The sequence below is a fragment of the Rissa tridactyla genome, chromosome 2, assembly GCF_028500815.1.
Source record: "Rissa tridactyla isolate bRisTri1 chromosome 2, bRisTri1.patW.cur.20221130, whole genome shotgun sequence".
In the NCBI taxonomy this organism is placed as follows: domain Eukaryota; kingdom Metazoa; phylum Chordata; class Aves; order Charadriiformes; family Laridae; genus Rissa; species Rissa tridactyla.
This window is the reverse complement of record NC_071467.1, coordinates 44,029,286-44,046,530: the sequence shown is the minus strand read 5'-3', so window position 1 is coordinate 44,046,530 and position 17,245 is coordinate 44,029,286. Positions and strand designations below refer to the sequence as shown.

The 17,245-nt window shown below is 39.8% G+C and overlaps 1 protein-coding gene across 3 annotated transcripts in view; it reads right to left on the bottom strand.

Moving 5' to 3' along the window:
- RB1CC1 (RB1 inducible coiled-coil 1) overlaps window positions 1-15,727 on the bottom strand; it is a 79,008-nt gene extending 63,281 nt beyond the window's left edge. Inside the window, exons 1-3 of one of the 3 annotated variants that reach the window (XM_054189822.1) lie at window positions 15,435-15,727; window positions 2,429-2,547; window positions 314-441 (exon numbers count right to left, since the gene is read on the bottom strand). In XM_054189822.1, coding sequence (XP_054045797.1) covers window positions 314-384 — 71 coding nt within the window. In that variant the 5' untranslated portion in view covers window positions 385-441; window positions 2,429-2,547; window positions 15,435-15,727. Of the gene's footprint in view, window positions 1-313; window positions 442-2,428; window positions 2,548-5,963; window positions 7,097-15,434 lie in introns of those variants that run through there. The other 2 variants (XM_054189824.1, XM_054189823.1) reach the window with 2 other exon arrangements.
- Between the last annotated feature and the right edge of the window lie 1,518 nt (window positions 15,728-17,245).

Here is a 17,245-nt window from a genome sequence, read left to right as displayed (position 1 = left end):
AAAAAACACCAAACGTAACACCAGATTCAGCTAAGAGCAGCTCATCCCGTGTCACTGCCCCATAAAATAAACAACCTCTCCACTCTTTCATGGAACCTCAAACATGCACAACCACCTGCAAGGCACTGAAAACACTAATCCAAAAAAAATGCCAAAATTCACTCAAATACACAAAAACCTAGAAGATAACTACATGGGCATACTGAAAAACAACTAGGTATCATCACTCCAGGACTCAGTATAGAAAAAGTATATACACTCATCTTTTAAAAATTTAAAATACAAACAATATGCCATTAATTTACTTTCTTACTTTTGTACAGCAAGTTCTGTGTCAAAGGTAAGGGTAGTTCCAGTGTTGACCAGAAACACATATAGCTTCATGATGATTTGTTTAGGTTTCTGAAGTTTATAACTTCCACAGCTAAAATCATTTAGAAACTGAAAAAAAAAAAAAAATCAAGTGTTAGTTTCACATACAAGTTACAAAAGATAAGTACATGCCTTTGAAAAAGTACTTTTAGATATATAGTGGGTGAATACCTCAGCTTTCACATTACACAGTTCCTTATCCATTACTAAACGTACAGATTCTCCTCTGACCTGAAACATGGGAAAGGTAGACCTCTACACATGCACATGGTTAGAAGAACACGAGAATATACACTGAGGAGAATTTAAAAGAAAAGACAAGACAACTTTCAGTTGCAGAGGCCACCATCTCAGATCATCACCTGGCTTTTCTCAATTATGAATTTTTAAAGCCCCAGATACAGCTATTTCCAGACATCTTTTCTAGATTTTACAATGCCGTAAGTATCAATTCCTCAACTTACAGCTACAAAGTCTATCTGCTCACTACTACCCCATCCATAGTTTTTTCACTCAGACATACAGAAGCATTAGCAAAAAATAAAAATAAAAAATAGCTAAGATTATGTAATTCTCTTTTGTATCTCTTCATAATTAAATAATAGTTTTAAAAAATATTTTCCTCCGTTTTCAGCACTAGCTAAATCTGTAGCTAATTTCTTCGTAACTAATAGCAAATACGGAGTAATCAAGAAAGTGCAGTCCAACAAACTGGATGCATTTTCAGACCTGTGCTTTACAAGCATCTGGATGAGTGACTATAAACACATGTTTTTCCAGCGTACGTAAAAGATGAAAACCATTGAACTGCTTTGTAAAAGGCTGAGATTTAATCGGAGATTTTATCGCTGAAATACTCCGTACTTCTGAGTCTTTTTCTCTTCTTCCCCATAGGAGCTCAGAAGTTTATGAGTAATTTACTCCACACTAACAAAGCTGCTGCAGAAGTACAAGTAGCACTGCAGTCGCTAATGACCTGACATTTTTTTTTTATGGGACGGAGTTATGAAAAGGTAAGCTGTAAAAGTTTTAGCCACTCAACAATATTCTTATATCACTATAAAAATTACTTTTTGGATTAAATTGCTTCACAGGAAATATAGGAAGTCCCTCTTTCCCCGAAATATGAACAGGACACACACAAGATCTACACAGCTAATTGTATTATTCAAAAATAAGTCTGAATTTACATTTACCTCTTTGCCTACACAGAGGAGAAACTGACAAACCACAGAGGAAAAAAAAAACAAAACCACCATTAAAATGCAGGGCGGGGGGGGAGAAGGGAGGGAAGTGGTTTTACCAGAATAATTCCAGAAAGTCAAAAGAGTTTTCTTTCAAAAGCATGGCTTTCCACACATTTTTCAAGCATTAGTTATAGTACATAAACCAGTTAAAACATGTATTTTCACAACAAGGCTTCATAAACAGAACCACAGCAAATAAAGAAGTCCCAGTTGAATAATTTGATCTGAATTGAGTTTTGCTGTCCTTATACTTGAACTCTACTGTACTCAGTTGCACCAGTTCTGATTTATATTGGAAAAAGAATATACTATATAAACAAAGTAATTAGCCAAAACCTGCTAAACACCAAGAACAAGCTAGCAATAATTCATTACTAGATTCTTTGGCCTAGATTTCAGAATTAATCAGTCTCGTGCGGACAGAGACCTTTTTTCACAAAGGGCATATATGCAACTGTAGTCCAAGTAGAATTAGAAACAAGTGTTAAATAATAAAGTACTTAAAGCAAGCACCATGAAGCAGCCAACAAAAAAGCTCTTCTCCACCTAAGCAGAGTAAAAAGCTTATATAGCATCTAGTTTTCATATAAACATTACTTTCCAAGCTGAAATGATATTTAAGAGACAACTTGTCCAGAAACCTCATGTAACATGAAGTAAAATTTTAATCAAACAATTCCCTCTCCATACCTTAACACTAAAGCTAACTATTTAAAACATAGAAAGAAAAAACATTATCAAGATCAAAAATATTTACGACAGCATCTGCCATACAAGCATTTTTTAACTTCAAGCAAAGAAAGAATTACCTTCAGGCACTATACGAAACTACTACCTTCTTCAAATTCAAGAGGAGAATAAATGTGCACATTCGCTTTACTTGATTTTTGGCAACAGAGTAGCATGGCTGTTCAAAGCCAGAGAAGATCTGCAAAGAAAAGAAACGGAATGCAATTACAGGTATTATTAAAGTGTCAGAATTTTACGGCCTTCATTACATCTAACCCAGAAATCAGTGTATGTCAACGCCAAAAAGAATAATTAGGTGGTATTATTTATTTTTTTTCAACTAACAATGTTATCCAGTTACAAGTCTGCTCAAAACTGCTACTTACCTGAATATTTTTGCCTGTAAATTTGGTTTAAAATAAGTGATATTCTTCAGTACTTACAAGGAGGCAAATTTAGTTCATTAAAAAGAACTGCTTGTATTTCAATTAACTGAAAGTACTTTTCAGAACTGGCACAGAATTCTGGTATGATGATGCTAAGAGAAATACAGAAACTCATAACAAAATGCAATTTATCTAAGGAAATCCAGTGTAACAAGGCACACGTTCTACTGCTGTTGAATGAACAGACGTATCCTGCAGCTGCATCCAACAGATTCCTTCAGGAATCCGCACCACCTTCCCTACCTGAAACAAGGTAACCTTGCTTGTTAAGCCATTCACCTACTTTCAAAACATTTGTTAAGTGTGGGTTTTCTTGGTTTTTTGGTTTTCTTTGGGTGGTTTTTTTTTTTCTTTTTTTTTAAATAAACTGAAGATGTTACCATTCCCAGCTGCTTGTCACTGGCATCCCAGCCAGGGGCTTCCTCTCCCAGAATTGCTGTTTAAACTACAACAGCCAAAATGAGCCAGATAAGCACAGGTGGTCTCTTTAGACTCCCCTACTTCATTTCAACTGTTGTCAGTGAAGTAGCAGTGCCAAAGGAGAAGGAGCCCTTGGCAAGGAAGGTGGTGATGAGCAGTTGGGCTCAGGGAAGTCAGGCAAATGCACAATCAAACTCCAAACCACAAACAAACAGTATTTCTATCATGTTAATGCCCTAGCAAGCTTTCTGAGAAGATGATCAGGCACTATAAAGGGTGATAATCCATTACTAAAAATAGGTTTGCTGAAGCCTGAAAACCATTAGAATGTATAAATCATTTTATACAACTCACACTACTAATGGTAAATCAAAACAACTTCATCCTAAATTTTAAAACCTTATGATAAAGGGAAAAGTTACACAACTATTACATGTATTTTATGTGCATAGAACAGATAGCACTTTGCTATGCTGTTATTTCAGCTATTATCTTCCTCCCTCCTGTCCACTCCCTCTTTCCTCCTATGTCAATTGCACACACATCACCTTGTCAGAAGCTAAAAGGGAAAAAAGTAATGTGTTTAAGTACTACCATTGGAAAACCAGTAACTGAACTGTCCTCTTCCAGTTTAGCTATCGGCAGACAGTAGTTGTACTTGAACAAAATAAATTTATGAATACTTGCTTTAGATCAAAGTAATGCACTTTAACATGAATAACAAGAAACTACTGAAACATTGCTGCCACAAAGTAGGATCACAACACTATAATCTCTATTAATTCCTTTGCAACCATTAAGAAGTCAAAAAAAAAAAACAAGTGTTGTTTCTTCCACCCAACATTTCAACAAACAATTCTGTGGGAACAGAACTACACTCACACAGGCAGAGCAAATTTGCATTAGGTTACTCTTTAAAGAAAAAAAAGGGTAGAATTTACCCAATCCCAAGGCTGCCACAAATTTCAGTCGGTACTTCTAGGAACAGAGGAATTGTGTAAAGCGAGGTTTCAGAGAATACATGCCTTTAAGACCAAGCTCTCCTGCAGTTTCACTGGTGCCCAATAAAGGCAGGCTGCAGCCCTCCCTTTGGCAGGAACTATGTGCGGTACCTCTCTCCAGCTGCCTGGTTTCACAACACTGGAAGAAACTGAATTTTGAAAGCACTCCCTAGTCTTGCATCGTCAAACAACATCTGGCTGAGTCTGGCCAACAAAGTCCACGATTAAAGAGGGAGATGTGCAAAAACTAGTCACAGTTGCCTAAGTCTCTTTTCCTTCAAAGGTCAGGTTACAGCAGACTGTTACAAGCAAGGTCAACTACATATCACAAATTAGCCTTTAAGTTTGTTCCCAATATTCACGAACATTATGATTCAGCAGTAACACAAGCTTTTAACATAAACTTGGAGTGAAAGTCAGGGACTACCAAGCTTCAACAGAATGTATCCATAAATGCATACCATTTTATTATTCTTCTGTTGGTTTTACCTCAACCAGCCATCAAGACAATTTCAGGCTTTTTTGGCACTACACTGTTACACAGTGTTACGAGTTTCAAGCTTTTTAGTGTTACATTGCTGAAATTATATTAATTCAGAGGTTGAACAATTACAAAATTTGAAAACTACTGAAGACACAGCCAAAATGACTAATCCACACAGACTACTTGTTTGAACTGTGTGACCCACAGCATTAGATCCATGCTATCATATAAACTAGATCCTTCAAATTACGGAATGGAAGCTTCTATGATCAACATCCATGACTTATCAGTAACATCATTAAAAAAATAGCTGAAAATTTGAAAAGGAAATTTCTGTAGCAGCTGACAGAGAAGACAGAAGATCGTACATATAAGAAAAAGAATGATGACAAAAAAAGAAGTAAAAATAGGACAAAGTAGGAAAAGCTTCCAGAATTAATTCAGAAGATGTGTATTTTGTCACACCAGCTAACAAAATACCAAAACCAGCCACGAATATACGCTGGTTATAACATTTATTTCACTGCTCTGCAATGTGTTTACATTGCAATGCAATTACTACATCTGCTTCACTTCATGAAAGTATTGTAAGTTTTTCCTATCCAACCGAAACTCTTCAACAACCGAGAACTTTTGAAGTCTGTGTTGATCAATACTTTCAATGCATATTGTTTAAAAGTTTTGAAATGTATCTTATTTCATTCAGAACATGCTTATTGTTACATCTGTAAAACTAAATGAATGTTTGTTTACAGACCTTACCTTTTTGTAATTACAGTACAGGCGTCATGAGTTTCACAACATTCCACAAATAATCCTACGGCTACATTAACCAACCATTTCTGGTTGCCTGGCTCCACTATCCAATTCTGACTGTTCCATTGTTTCACAGTACAATTCTTTCCAACTTCACAAACTCAAAGCACTGGAATATGGCATTCAGGGTAGGACAAAGACAGAAATCAACATTTATGCTGTTTGGGTTTAAAGGGGGATCATCAGCTTCACTTTAAAGTCATTAAGTTTCCTCTACGATGTCTCAATATTTAAGTTCAGGCACATGCTTTTGACACCTCATTTCCCATGCCTCCTTTATAAACTGGATTACAAACCAAACTTAAGCAAATGAAGTTATTAATTAATACATTTTTCTTTAACCCTGTGGTATTCAAACTGAACTATGCCAAAGTCATGGCTTTCCTTTAAACCCAGTGGTTTAAAATTCCACCTTCTACAAAAGCAACACACCAGCAGCATAAGGTACCTTGCTGTTTGTGCCTGGGGAAGTACTGCTTCACATCTGTACAGTAAGTGCCATCCTTATCCATGCTTCATCTCCCAGGTCATAGAGAACCAAGAGACCCAAACTCTTTCACCTCCTATGTATATCTCCAGGGTTGAATGGGCTCAACTCTGAAAGGAGATAGACAAAACTAGCTTAACTACATAGGCAGGGCGAGACTCTCACTGTTCACTCAGAAGCCTGCAATTCCACATTGCTAATTATTAGACATTCACACAGCTCTGTAGGAACATCATCTGCATGCTGCTAATAAAGGTTGTTTTTCTTCTCTTACTGCAGGCCAGCTGAGGCTATACTGCAGGTAACAGATAGCGCCTCCAGTATGAGTCATAAATGTTACCCCTGATTAAAAGGGTCAGGCATCTCACAGGAGATCACTGCACAATTCCTGCCTGTCAAAAGGTCAATTCATCTGGGGCAAAGGCTGACAAGTCTGTCACACGCTACTCCTCATTCACTGAATATCTTATCTGGAGAACATCTCCCCTCAAGGAGAATATACCATCTCCTCTGGAGATAGATAGCCAACTTCAGGGCACATTAACATCTTATTAAGCTCCACTTCATTTCCATACAGGAAATCTTAAGGTTTGCCTTTGAGATGCTGCAATTCCTGTGATTTCACCTTTCTCTCCTCTCCTTTTACAACAGGATTTCCTGTCCCACATTGACTTAGGTAACTATAATAGACAAAGGTACAAGACTAGCACAGAGCGTTCCTTCCAATTCATTTTGTTTTCAACAAACCCGTCTTCTACCGCTACTTCTTTGTGGGGGTTTTTTTCAGGTGGCCTTCTCAAAAAATGCTTTCTTGCTCCAACTTGTATACCTCACCTCATAAGCGAAGGATTTTATAGCACATAAATGAAAGGAAAATGAACATAGAGACTGAAGCTGACTATAAGGAAACACACACTTTCCTTCATGTTAGGTTTAAGATCATCTCTAAAAAGCAGACTTCAAGGAGCTTTCTTCAATACTGCAACCAATGCATCTAACCAGAAATACGTTAATTTTGCAGAAGACTACTACCACCACTAGAACAACAGACAGAATGACCTCATTATGAGGGCACACATTCTCTACTAATGCTTTTAGCGACAGAAATGGCTTAGTTTCTAAAACGCAATGCAAATGGATACCCTTATCTGGAGTATTGAAAGAGAACATGCTTTGAAAGACACTTAGAAAAACTTAGAGTAAAATTTTTTAAAAAAAAATAAAATCCTAAACTGTGATGAATAAAATCCTGACCCAGTTGCAGAGAATAATTTCATCCCCCACTCCTCCAAAATAAATTTAACCAGAAGACCACATCTAATCACTGAGATACATGTTACTCCAGGTGGAGATCCTACTATCTCCCATTACCACCTTATATCAAAGCCCACAAACCTCATGTTTAAGCCACACTGTAGTCTTAAAGATCCCTGACATCTGTAAGGTGCCATGTCTTATTTATACCCTGTTGCTCTATTTATACCCTGTTGAGATGTGCATCAGGCACAGAGGCGGTTACTTAATTACAGCATCTCCAACAGTCACTGTGGTGTTAGTAGCTCTCAAACTCAGCTGCTGGTCAGTAAAGCAAGTCTTTGCCACTCAGCACAGGAACAAACCTGCATTTCTGCAGAGCAACCAGGAAACATGGCTAAGCCTCTACTTCCCAATTCACTACAGGAATTTCAAAACGCAGTAATTCAGTACACGGTAATTCACAGGATGCTTTTTTATTTTCCTCTAAGATGAATCATTTTACACAATACCAACTTCAGAGTTACATCTGACCACCATATTCAGAGTTGCTACTGCAACTCTGTATGAACATCATCTGCATGCTGCTAATAAAGGTTGTTTTTCTCTTACTGCAGGCCAGTGAGGCTATACTGCAGGTAACAGTGCAACAGATAGTTGCTACTGCAACTCTGAATTACATGGAAGCTCCTCATTCAGCAAAGTAGGTGCAGCAATACTTTCACAGATTCTCAACAACATCAACGGTGGAAAAGCAGGAGATCAAAAGCAACTGTATCTGGGCAGGTAAAAAAACACTGCACATGAAAGAGTAGCTTTGAAATTGGTATGGCCCCAAACAATGCAGCTTCTTACAAGTTCAGGCACAACTTATATTATGAATTCTAGGAAAGCAATAGTTTCAAACATGTTTATGAGGCAACTTTGTGCCTCATAAACATTATTAGGTATTGTGTCATGATTCTGTATGTATGTAATCATAAGGCTTCAGATATGAGGGTAGCATCTACTTACACTGCTCTTTTCACTAACTCAAGGAGCTGCCAAAACACAATCCATATAATGGATCAGACAAAAGTTTTTCTCCTCCAACAGTAAAAAAAAAAAAAGAAAAAAAAGAAAAAAACACCACCAAAACAAACCAACATCTCTTACCTGACAGACAGTGAAACGTCTGTGCCTCAGTTAAACAGGTTCAAGTCAGAAAACAAACCATGATTTTCCGACATTTTTATTGCTAGGAAACAGCCCACAGCCTGTAGAAGTACCCTTTTTCTTCCTTTCTTTTTTCCTTTTAATTGATGGAAACAGTCTTTCCACAGCTGTCTGTGACTTGCTCTTTGAAAAAGTTAACTGAAGGTTTTGTCTGCCTTTTTTAAAAAAATGTATAATTTTGCCAGTTCAAAAGCATTTAGAAACTAAAAGTCTCCCTCCGGTTACACAGATTAATGCATTCACTTTGCAAAGAATGGTGCTGTTGGCTATGTGGAGCTTCAGGTGGTTTTATTCAAGTTACTGACTGACTCTGTACTGGTGGGAAGGTTCTCCCTGTAGACATACTCTTTAAAAATAATTAGCATGTAAAATCTTACAGTGTTTGCAAACAATTATGCAAGAAGCAGCCAACAAAAATTCTTTTATTTCTTACATCAAACTCAGACAAGTCGGCACCAAGGCTTCTTTCACTAACACTCTCTCTTTGGTTAACCAAGACCACAATCACATAAACACTGGTTATATTAAGAGCACCAGACTTATGAATTCCTTTCCTCTGCCAGTTCTTCTTCTGCTCCTCTCCCTGCACCAACTTTCAGTGGTGCAACATTCCATACTTCTATGGAGTAAACTGGAATACTTTGCTGTAACAAGTTAGAAACAGCATACTTCCCGGGGTTACTCTAGCTCAAGTTAGTTCCACGATTCAGTTCGCTACGCAGCCCCACAAACTGTTACACTACAACTGAGGCTGGGAAGAGGCTGATGAATACAGGGGGTACTGAACATCAGCACCATCATCCAAGACGACAACGAGAATTTCCAGAAGGCAACATTCACACTCCTAACTGCCCATGCCATCACCAGTTATTAACAGGTAACTTCTCAGAAATGGTAGCCTATTTTAAAAAAAAAAAAGCCAGTATCCTTTTAAAGACCAGGTTAAGATAACTCAAAAATGGGCAATTACTACAGATGCAATTGAGGACAGAGTTTCTCAAAACACAGACTATAAGGTCACTTCTCCTGTGCTCCCCTCTCCATATCACCATCATCATGGTACAAGTTTGTGGTTTCTCTCTTTTATGTGGATAGTACAAGGTAACTTGGCCAGACCTACTTTAAAGGATGAAAGCGCAGAAAGTAAGACTGATTAAAAGGCATTTATTTAACAGGAATGAAAACACTAAGGATAGAGAAGAAAGTAAAGGACGGACAATAATGAAATGTAAGACAAGTAAAGATCCTTGTGATTTAGTCTGATTGCCTACATAAAAGTCACAGGTTCTTCCTTAATTAATTTATATTCATGAGCAATCATACTTCAGAATAACATAAAAGTTTTCCAGTAATAAAGAAATCCACCGCCATCTTCGTAAACTGTTTAAATGATTAGCAACTTCCAAAACAGTTTTAAATTTTTCTTATTCATATGGATGTTTCTAAGTTTAGCATTTGAACTTCCATGATCCAAAGACAGAATTTCTCTAATTTCTCATTTTTCCGTTCCTTATAATTCACATGTCACGTATGAACCTCCTCCTATTTATCAAGATTTTTTTTCAGTGATATCTGAAACAGACAGGTAAAAGACCATCAGTGACACGCAAAGTCAACATAACCTACACCCTCCTCCCTATGAATACATATTCAAAAAAGACATCTAGATTTTTGTCAGACCAGCTTACTAGTCTATTTGCAAGTTTCACAGTTACAAATCACCTTCAGATCTCTATTAGCATCAATACAACAGCAGTATATTGAGAAATGAGAAGAACTGCAGGATGGGTTTGAAGAATATTAAATTTTATCTTATCTCAAGACGTTGTTTAGTTTCAACTGGCCTTCTTTGTCTTTCTGGGATAAACATTGGTGGTTTAAAACAGCTAACAAAGTGCATTAATAAATCTCTTTATGGAATATTACCAACTTAAGTACTACACAACCTCACAAACACAAAAAAAAAAAGAAAAACCAACCCACAACTGTTGAGATTCTACAACTATATTCCTACTTTATTGAACCCTGGTTGTGCTGTTTGCAGCCATAACATGCATGTGAAATTGTTGTTATATGAAATCGGCTTTTTGAAATTTATAGGTATTTTATCTCTGAATCTTTCGCATAATATTAAGTAAAGTGAAGTTTACACATTACACCCCCTCTTTTCATTCAGACAGAACTGAGAATTTTGAGTCATATTTTCTTTTTTTGTTTAAAGAAGAATTCACTGGGTTTGAATCAAGTCTCTTTCGATTAGCAGACAACACAAGTCTTTGTGAAGAATATTTTTAATTGTAATAGATAAATAAGTCATCTTGAGTTTACTAGCAGAATACTTGCAATATAGCATAAGCATAATATATTAGAAGAGAGCTGCTAGTCCAGTTACACAATATATTCTTATATAAGAATCTCCATCTGAATTTAATAAAAATACACACTCTGGAGGATGGAAGGAAAACTGTATAAATAAAAGCACCATTTTGCCAGTGTGAACTGTCTACCCTAGGCACAAGTACACTAAATAAGGGTCAAATACCCACACTTTTAACATACCGGCACGGCTACTTGTTATCAAAGAACCCAAAATAATATTTGAGATAAAGCACTGACATTTAGAGTCCCTGAAATATCAGGAAAACACCACCGTTCAAATGATAAAGAGAAAAAAATTGCTGCAGCCATATACATAATAGACATAAGAGTATATTTTATAGAATGTAGCATGAGCATATTCAATCCTACAAGAGTGGCAAATAAGCCAATTACAAAAGGGAAACTAAACACTAAATCAAAATAAAATTTGGGAATTTGGGAGCAGCTACCTCAAATGTTCACAGAAATCGGATCTCAGCAAAGTGCCATTCTTAACAATTAATATTTTAGCTTTACTAAGAGTTGCCTGATTTTTGAATCCATGACAGAAGTAAAACTTTCCCTTTAATTAGTTTTTCAATGCTGCTTTCTACCTCTAAAATGCACATAAGTTTCAACCTGTTCAAATGGAAAACAGCATACTGGCCCTTCAAACACATCTCCAAGAATAATAATGAAGATATGATGATATATTGTGTTTATATCATTGAGATGCTAGTTTAACCAAATCCCTCCAAACTAAAATAACAGGCAATTGAAATACTAAACACACAATTTCCCCACCACCAAAACTTTCCTACTCTCCTGAAAAAGCAAAAATAGGTCTTAGGAGGTAAGAAAATATGAGCTATTTCATAACAAGAAAATAAAACCATGTTCTGAAGTCAGAGACCCATTAGAACATTCCTTAAGCAAAGATGCTCTCAAATATTCGCACATCAGTCTGCTTATTGGACCTATGGCATTACACAGCAAGACAATACAGGACATTTGCAACCCAACCATTTAACAAAGCAGTTTTACACTTTATTTTCAATCAACAGATAACCAATACAGGTCAGAGAAAAATTCATACAACACTTAAGTCATTTTACATAGAAAGCAGGCTACCACATTCTAAATCAGATAGTTTTCTAGATGCACAAACTACTAGAGATTTGTATATAGCATGCTGTAATCATTTCACCTTGATGCGATAAAGACAGCAGGCCCACCTTCAAAATCTGTTCCCAAAAGAAATCGTCAACATCTTGTAAGCATGTTAAAGAGCTACACTAGCTGTTGCTTGAGGTGGTGGTTTGAGCTCAGAACCCTACTGGAACCATGGACTGCAAACCTGAACAACAAAAGGAAAATACACATCTGGATATGGACAGAAGATCAGCAAGAAGTGCCCTGCCACCCCGGGGTGGTTCTCCTGACCAGCAAACAGTAGCCAGCCCCATCTGAATCTCCGAAAGAAAATTTTGTTTCAGTAAATTTGTTTTGATATTTCTATTGACAAGTGCCAACAATTTAGATTTAGACTTATTTATGCATTATTAACAATTTAGTTATGCTCAAATCCCATTAGAAAATACATCACCAAAGTATATCCACTTCCAACCCCGCTTAGGAATGGGGATAGAAATAGCTGACACATTGCTATAATGTCTTCCAACTTCTCTTTCAACTGAACTCAAAATTAAATTAAAAGTGGATCTGCAATATGAATTAACTCATAAATAGACAAGTGACTTTCACAATAACCACAGAATCTTAATCAGCTCACAAAAATCATTGTTAACAATTTCTCTATTGACATTAATCATGCTGTATGCTTTTACAACAACAAATTCATGTAAGGATCTTTCAACTTGTACAATGAAATCATTACTCTGGCAAATCAGCTACAAAACAGACATTTTTTAATTCTAGCAATTAGATTAGTAATTTACATATTAGTGATTTTTTTTTTTGCTTGCTTGGTATTAGTGCATTCAATCGGGTCCTGCAGTATAACACAATATTATTATGTAAGTTGGCATCTTGTAATCAAGTGCTTGCCACTCGATAATACAAATTGCCAATTTTGCATCAGAATGCTCATTATTAGTAGGGTCCTTGAAAGTAGGACCCTACCTATATAAAGTTTAATACCCTACCTAATTAGCAGGGTATTAAAAACTTTCTCCTCCCCCCGCCCTTCTTCAGAAACTCCTCATATAATGTCATTGAGCTGTGGTCCAAAATCAGGAGTGCAACTTTCTTGAGCAATATGCACATGCAGAAGGAGACGTATGACTGCTTGGACACTGTCCAAGTGACTCTGAAGCAGCTCCTGTGACAAGCAGGTATGCACGCTGTAGTTTTTCATTTTGACTCACTTCACTTTAACCACAATATGCGAATGAACCCAGTCTCTGTAATAAAAGTCTCAAAACCCTCGCACCACACTGAGCCAGCCTTCTACAGAAACTAACTGGTAGCTTAAAACCAGAGACTTAAGAACACACTGATAACATGCTACGCTACAGGACAACATACAGAAAAATTCTTTGAAACAATCCTACTGTAACTGCCACTCTCTTATCAAAAGGAACAAATCAACACGTGCTAACCCTACCCGCCCACATACACTCACCCCCTACTTAACCAGAATAACTGAAACTCTAAGAAATGTGCCGATAGTTTAGAAATTATGCTTTTCAACTTAATTTTTGCAAGACTATGTAACCTTAGCTGTGTTCAGACAACATGCAAGGGACAAACAATGTTTTAAACAGACACCATAGAAGACCTCAAAATAACCCTTGCCCTCTTCTCCAGTCACAGCGCAAGTCTGCTGCATACACTTCTAATTATAAATATGGTAACATGACATGGGGAGAGAGCCAGCCCCTCAAATATGATCTCAGAGACTACAACTCCACATCTGTGCTGAGCACAAGGCTAGACCAAAACAATACAGCATAAAACAGGTTTGCTTTTTGTTTGGTTCTTTTAAATCCACAAAATATACTGCTACTTATACAAAGTATACAACAGCAACACACTTCCACAGTACAATTAGGTCTATCTTACACCAATCCATTATCCCTAAAGATATCATATTTCCAGCTCTATAACTGGCAAGCTGAAGTCCCTTACCTCACGTTCTTCAGTATGTTGTTTTCTTTACTGCTCCCAACATAATAAAATAAAACCATTTTGAGTTCCAGACAGCATTTAGAATAATACAAATATATCCTCTGCACACTTCCATTTAAACAGTCTTCATGATTTTTAAACGTCTAATTTCCTTCAGGTTAATATTTGTTTCTTGGCACTAAAGTTTATGTTAAAACATTAGGTAACAGTAAAGTCACAGGCCTCATCTTCTAAAAACTTCCCAAGGTACTAGATATTAAACATTTTTAAATTTCACAGCTTAAATATACCACAATAGCACACAAGTCTTCCTTATTGTTATGAAGTATTTATAGTGTCTAGTAGTCATCACAATACTTGCCAGCTGTATGAACTTCCAACTGTAAGAAGCATGTTCTTCCACCCCCATTATTTCTGCAGCACCACCGAAGTATCTTTTACCATGCAGTCAACCAAAAATCTTCAGAAGTGTACGGTCTTCCATAACACCAATGGTGTTAACTACTTCTAGCGCACATTTACATGAGTGGCAGAAAAAAAATACTCCACCACCTCATTCTCTCCCATAAGGAAATAAAGGCGAAAGCTTTAAATGCAAACCATGAGGAATGGCTCATGGACAGAACATACCACTTAATTACTTCAGACAAAAAAACAAATGACAGAATTAAAAAAGCCGTGGCTATAAGAGGACTAAATTAAAAATTTCTGGGTTGGTTCCGAGTATCTCAGGTTGACGTGACTATTTTTTTCCCCATCTCTAGATGAAGTTAAGTAAGAAACATAAACAAAGATCAGTTCATTTAGTTTTCCCAGTGTTCCTATTAGCATTTCTACCTCTGGATCGCTGTCAAACAGAACTTTGGGGGGGCACTGAGAAGGAAACAGCAGCACCGACCAAGTGAACAGCCCGACAGCCTACACGAAAGCACCAACCAGAAACCGATGGGAAAACTGGGCACACGACACATGCTTCCTCGGGAGCAAAAACATGTAAACAACCGAAGGAACGGCAGAAGGACGTCTGTAAACACAAGAAGGCTCCTGCACGGCGCTGGTCCGGCCGCTGCCACCGGCCAGCGCGGAGGCGCAGCTAGGCTGAGTCATTCCTCGTAGTAACTTCACCGCGACTCCCTCGCCCTGGCAGCGGAGCCCTGGGCAGGGAGGGATCGCCCCGGCCCGCCCGGCTCTGCCCCCCCGCCCCGGCTGCGCGGGGTCACCCCGACACTCCGGGACCGCAGCCAACGGCGACATCACGGTCCTCCACGACACCCTCCACCCCTCCGCCCCCTCCCAACTCTTTGTCGAACGGGTGCAGCCCCGCGCCCGCAGCCGGGACCGCCGCCCCTCGCCAAGGCCACCCTCCCGGTAACAGGGTCCCCGCCCTCCCCGCGGTTGAGAGGGGCCGAGACGGGGAGCGGAGAGGCGGAGGGGGACTCAACCGGCGCCACTCACCCGAGGGTCCCGCGGCAGCGCCGCGCATCTTGCGGCCGGTGGCGGCGCGTCGTGTTCCCCCCCCCGTCCCCCGCGCACGGCCGGGCCCGGCGGCTTGGCAGGGGCACGCACCGCCTCAGCGGTCACCGGTACGGGGACGGGGAGAGGCGGCGGGTGGGCAGGCTGGCTGCCGGACGGGGAAGGCGACGCGGGGCCGGCGGGGCGGGCTGGAGTGGGGGGCTGGGGAGACGCGGGGCCGGGTAGTCCTGGCGCAGCCGCCGCCGCCGATGTTTGTTATTGTCGTCAGCCGCTTCCGGCGGGGGTGCATGCCGGGAGAGGGCGGCTCGGAGGAGGAACGGCCGGGCGGAAGCGGCGGCGGCGCGCGGGCCCGGGGGAGGCGGAAGTCGTGCCCTCGCGCTCACCCCGGGAGACCCCGGGGACCGTTGAAGCGCCGTTCGTGACTAGCGGCCGTTAACCGGCCCGTGCGGGTGCCCGCGCCGAGGCCTCCCTCGCCTGGGGCCGCAGGACCGCCCAGGCCTTACCCCAGTACGGGCAAGGAGGCGGGCAGCAGCCGCAGCCCTCCTCTGCCTTTAACCGGCGTGAAATCCATCACTCCCCCGGCAGGGGAGGGCGGCGCCGGGTGTGCTTACCGCCCAGGCCGGGCTCCGCTCGCTGCTGCCCCGCCAGGGCCGCCGGGAAGGACGGGCCCTTGTGGGGGCACACGGAGCTTTTGAGACAAAGGAGGCTGTAGGGTGGGAATCGGCCTCTTACTTCTGTCCTGAAAATATGAAAATGAACCTCATACATCACTTTCAGGTTTCTCTTTTATTACAGGCTTCTTTAGAGGCTGAGCCCACAGAACTTTTCTTTGAGATGAGGACACATTGGAGAAGAGCAAATTGGAGAGGGGTGTGAGGAAACAGCATGCTTCGCTTGGAACTCAGTCACGATGCTGGAGTTAGGGACATCCTCCAGCAAAGATCCCTTGAGCAAGGCATATGGCTAGGTTGTACCTTCTCTGCTGCCTAACATGACCTCTTCTTCTTCCATAATATACATTATAGGCAGCTAGTGATGGAATATAAGAAATTCCAAGCACAATGTTGTGGCCAGAATATGAAGCAAGCAAGCAAGCACATCAAAAGAGGAATCCAAAAGAGCGCAAGCATCATATTTTCAGCCTGCAGGACAGATGCATTCAGTAAAATAGCTAGGTTCATTACATTTTCTTCCCCTCATCTAAAGTTTCTTCTTAGGCCTGTTTAAACCTCATATGTGCAGCCCTTCACCTAATTTTATTTTTTACCTCCAGTTCATCAGCCTGTAAGTCTACCACTTCTCACAAGTTGGACCAAGCCTCTGCAAAGTTGAAAAGGTTCCTGCCTCTCTGTCATGTTAAAGACCATGTTGAGTGGTCATGGCCTGTCCAGACAGTTATTCTTGGAAAAAGCCACTGCCATAGCCTTTTGGAATGAAACTCGGCTTCACTACCCCAGTTGCCACCTTGTGGCACCTGCTAAACAAGTGCTCTTCAATTTTGCAACTTGTTAAGAGACATGTCCTAATTACCCATGTTCTGAAAGACATCTTTGATGTTTCAGACTACAACAGTGAATGGAGCTGAGAAGACATCAGTACTCCGATGAACAGACATAATGTAATGGGAAATAGAATACAAATTTCTAACAAAGCAAGTCAAGGCAGATTCATGTAATATAACACCGATTATGTCAAAGTAAAGGGTTGTTTTAGTTCCACAGATGTCAACAACTGCTTTTTGCATCTCCTAAAATGGTCTTCTCCATCATAAATTCTTTGAACATAATGAAGGA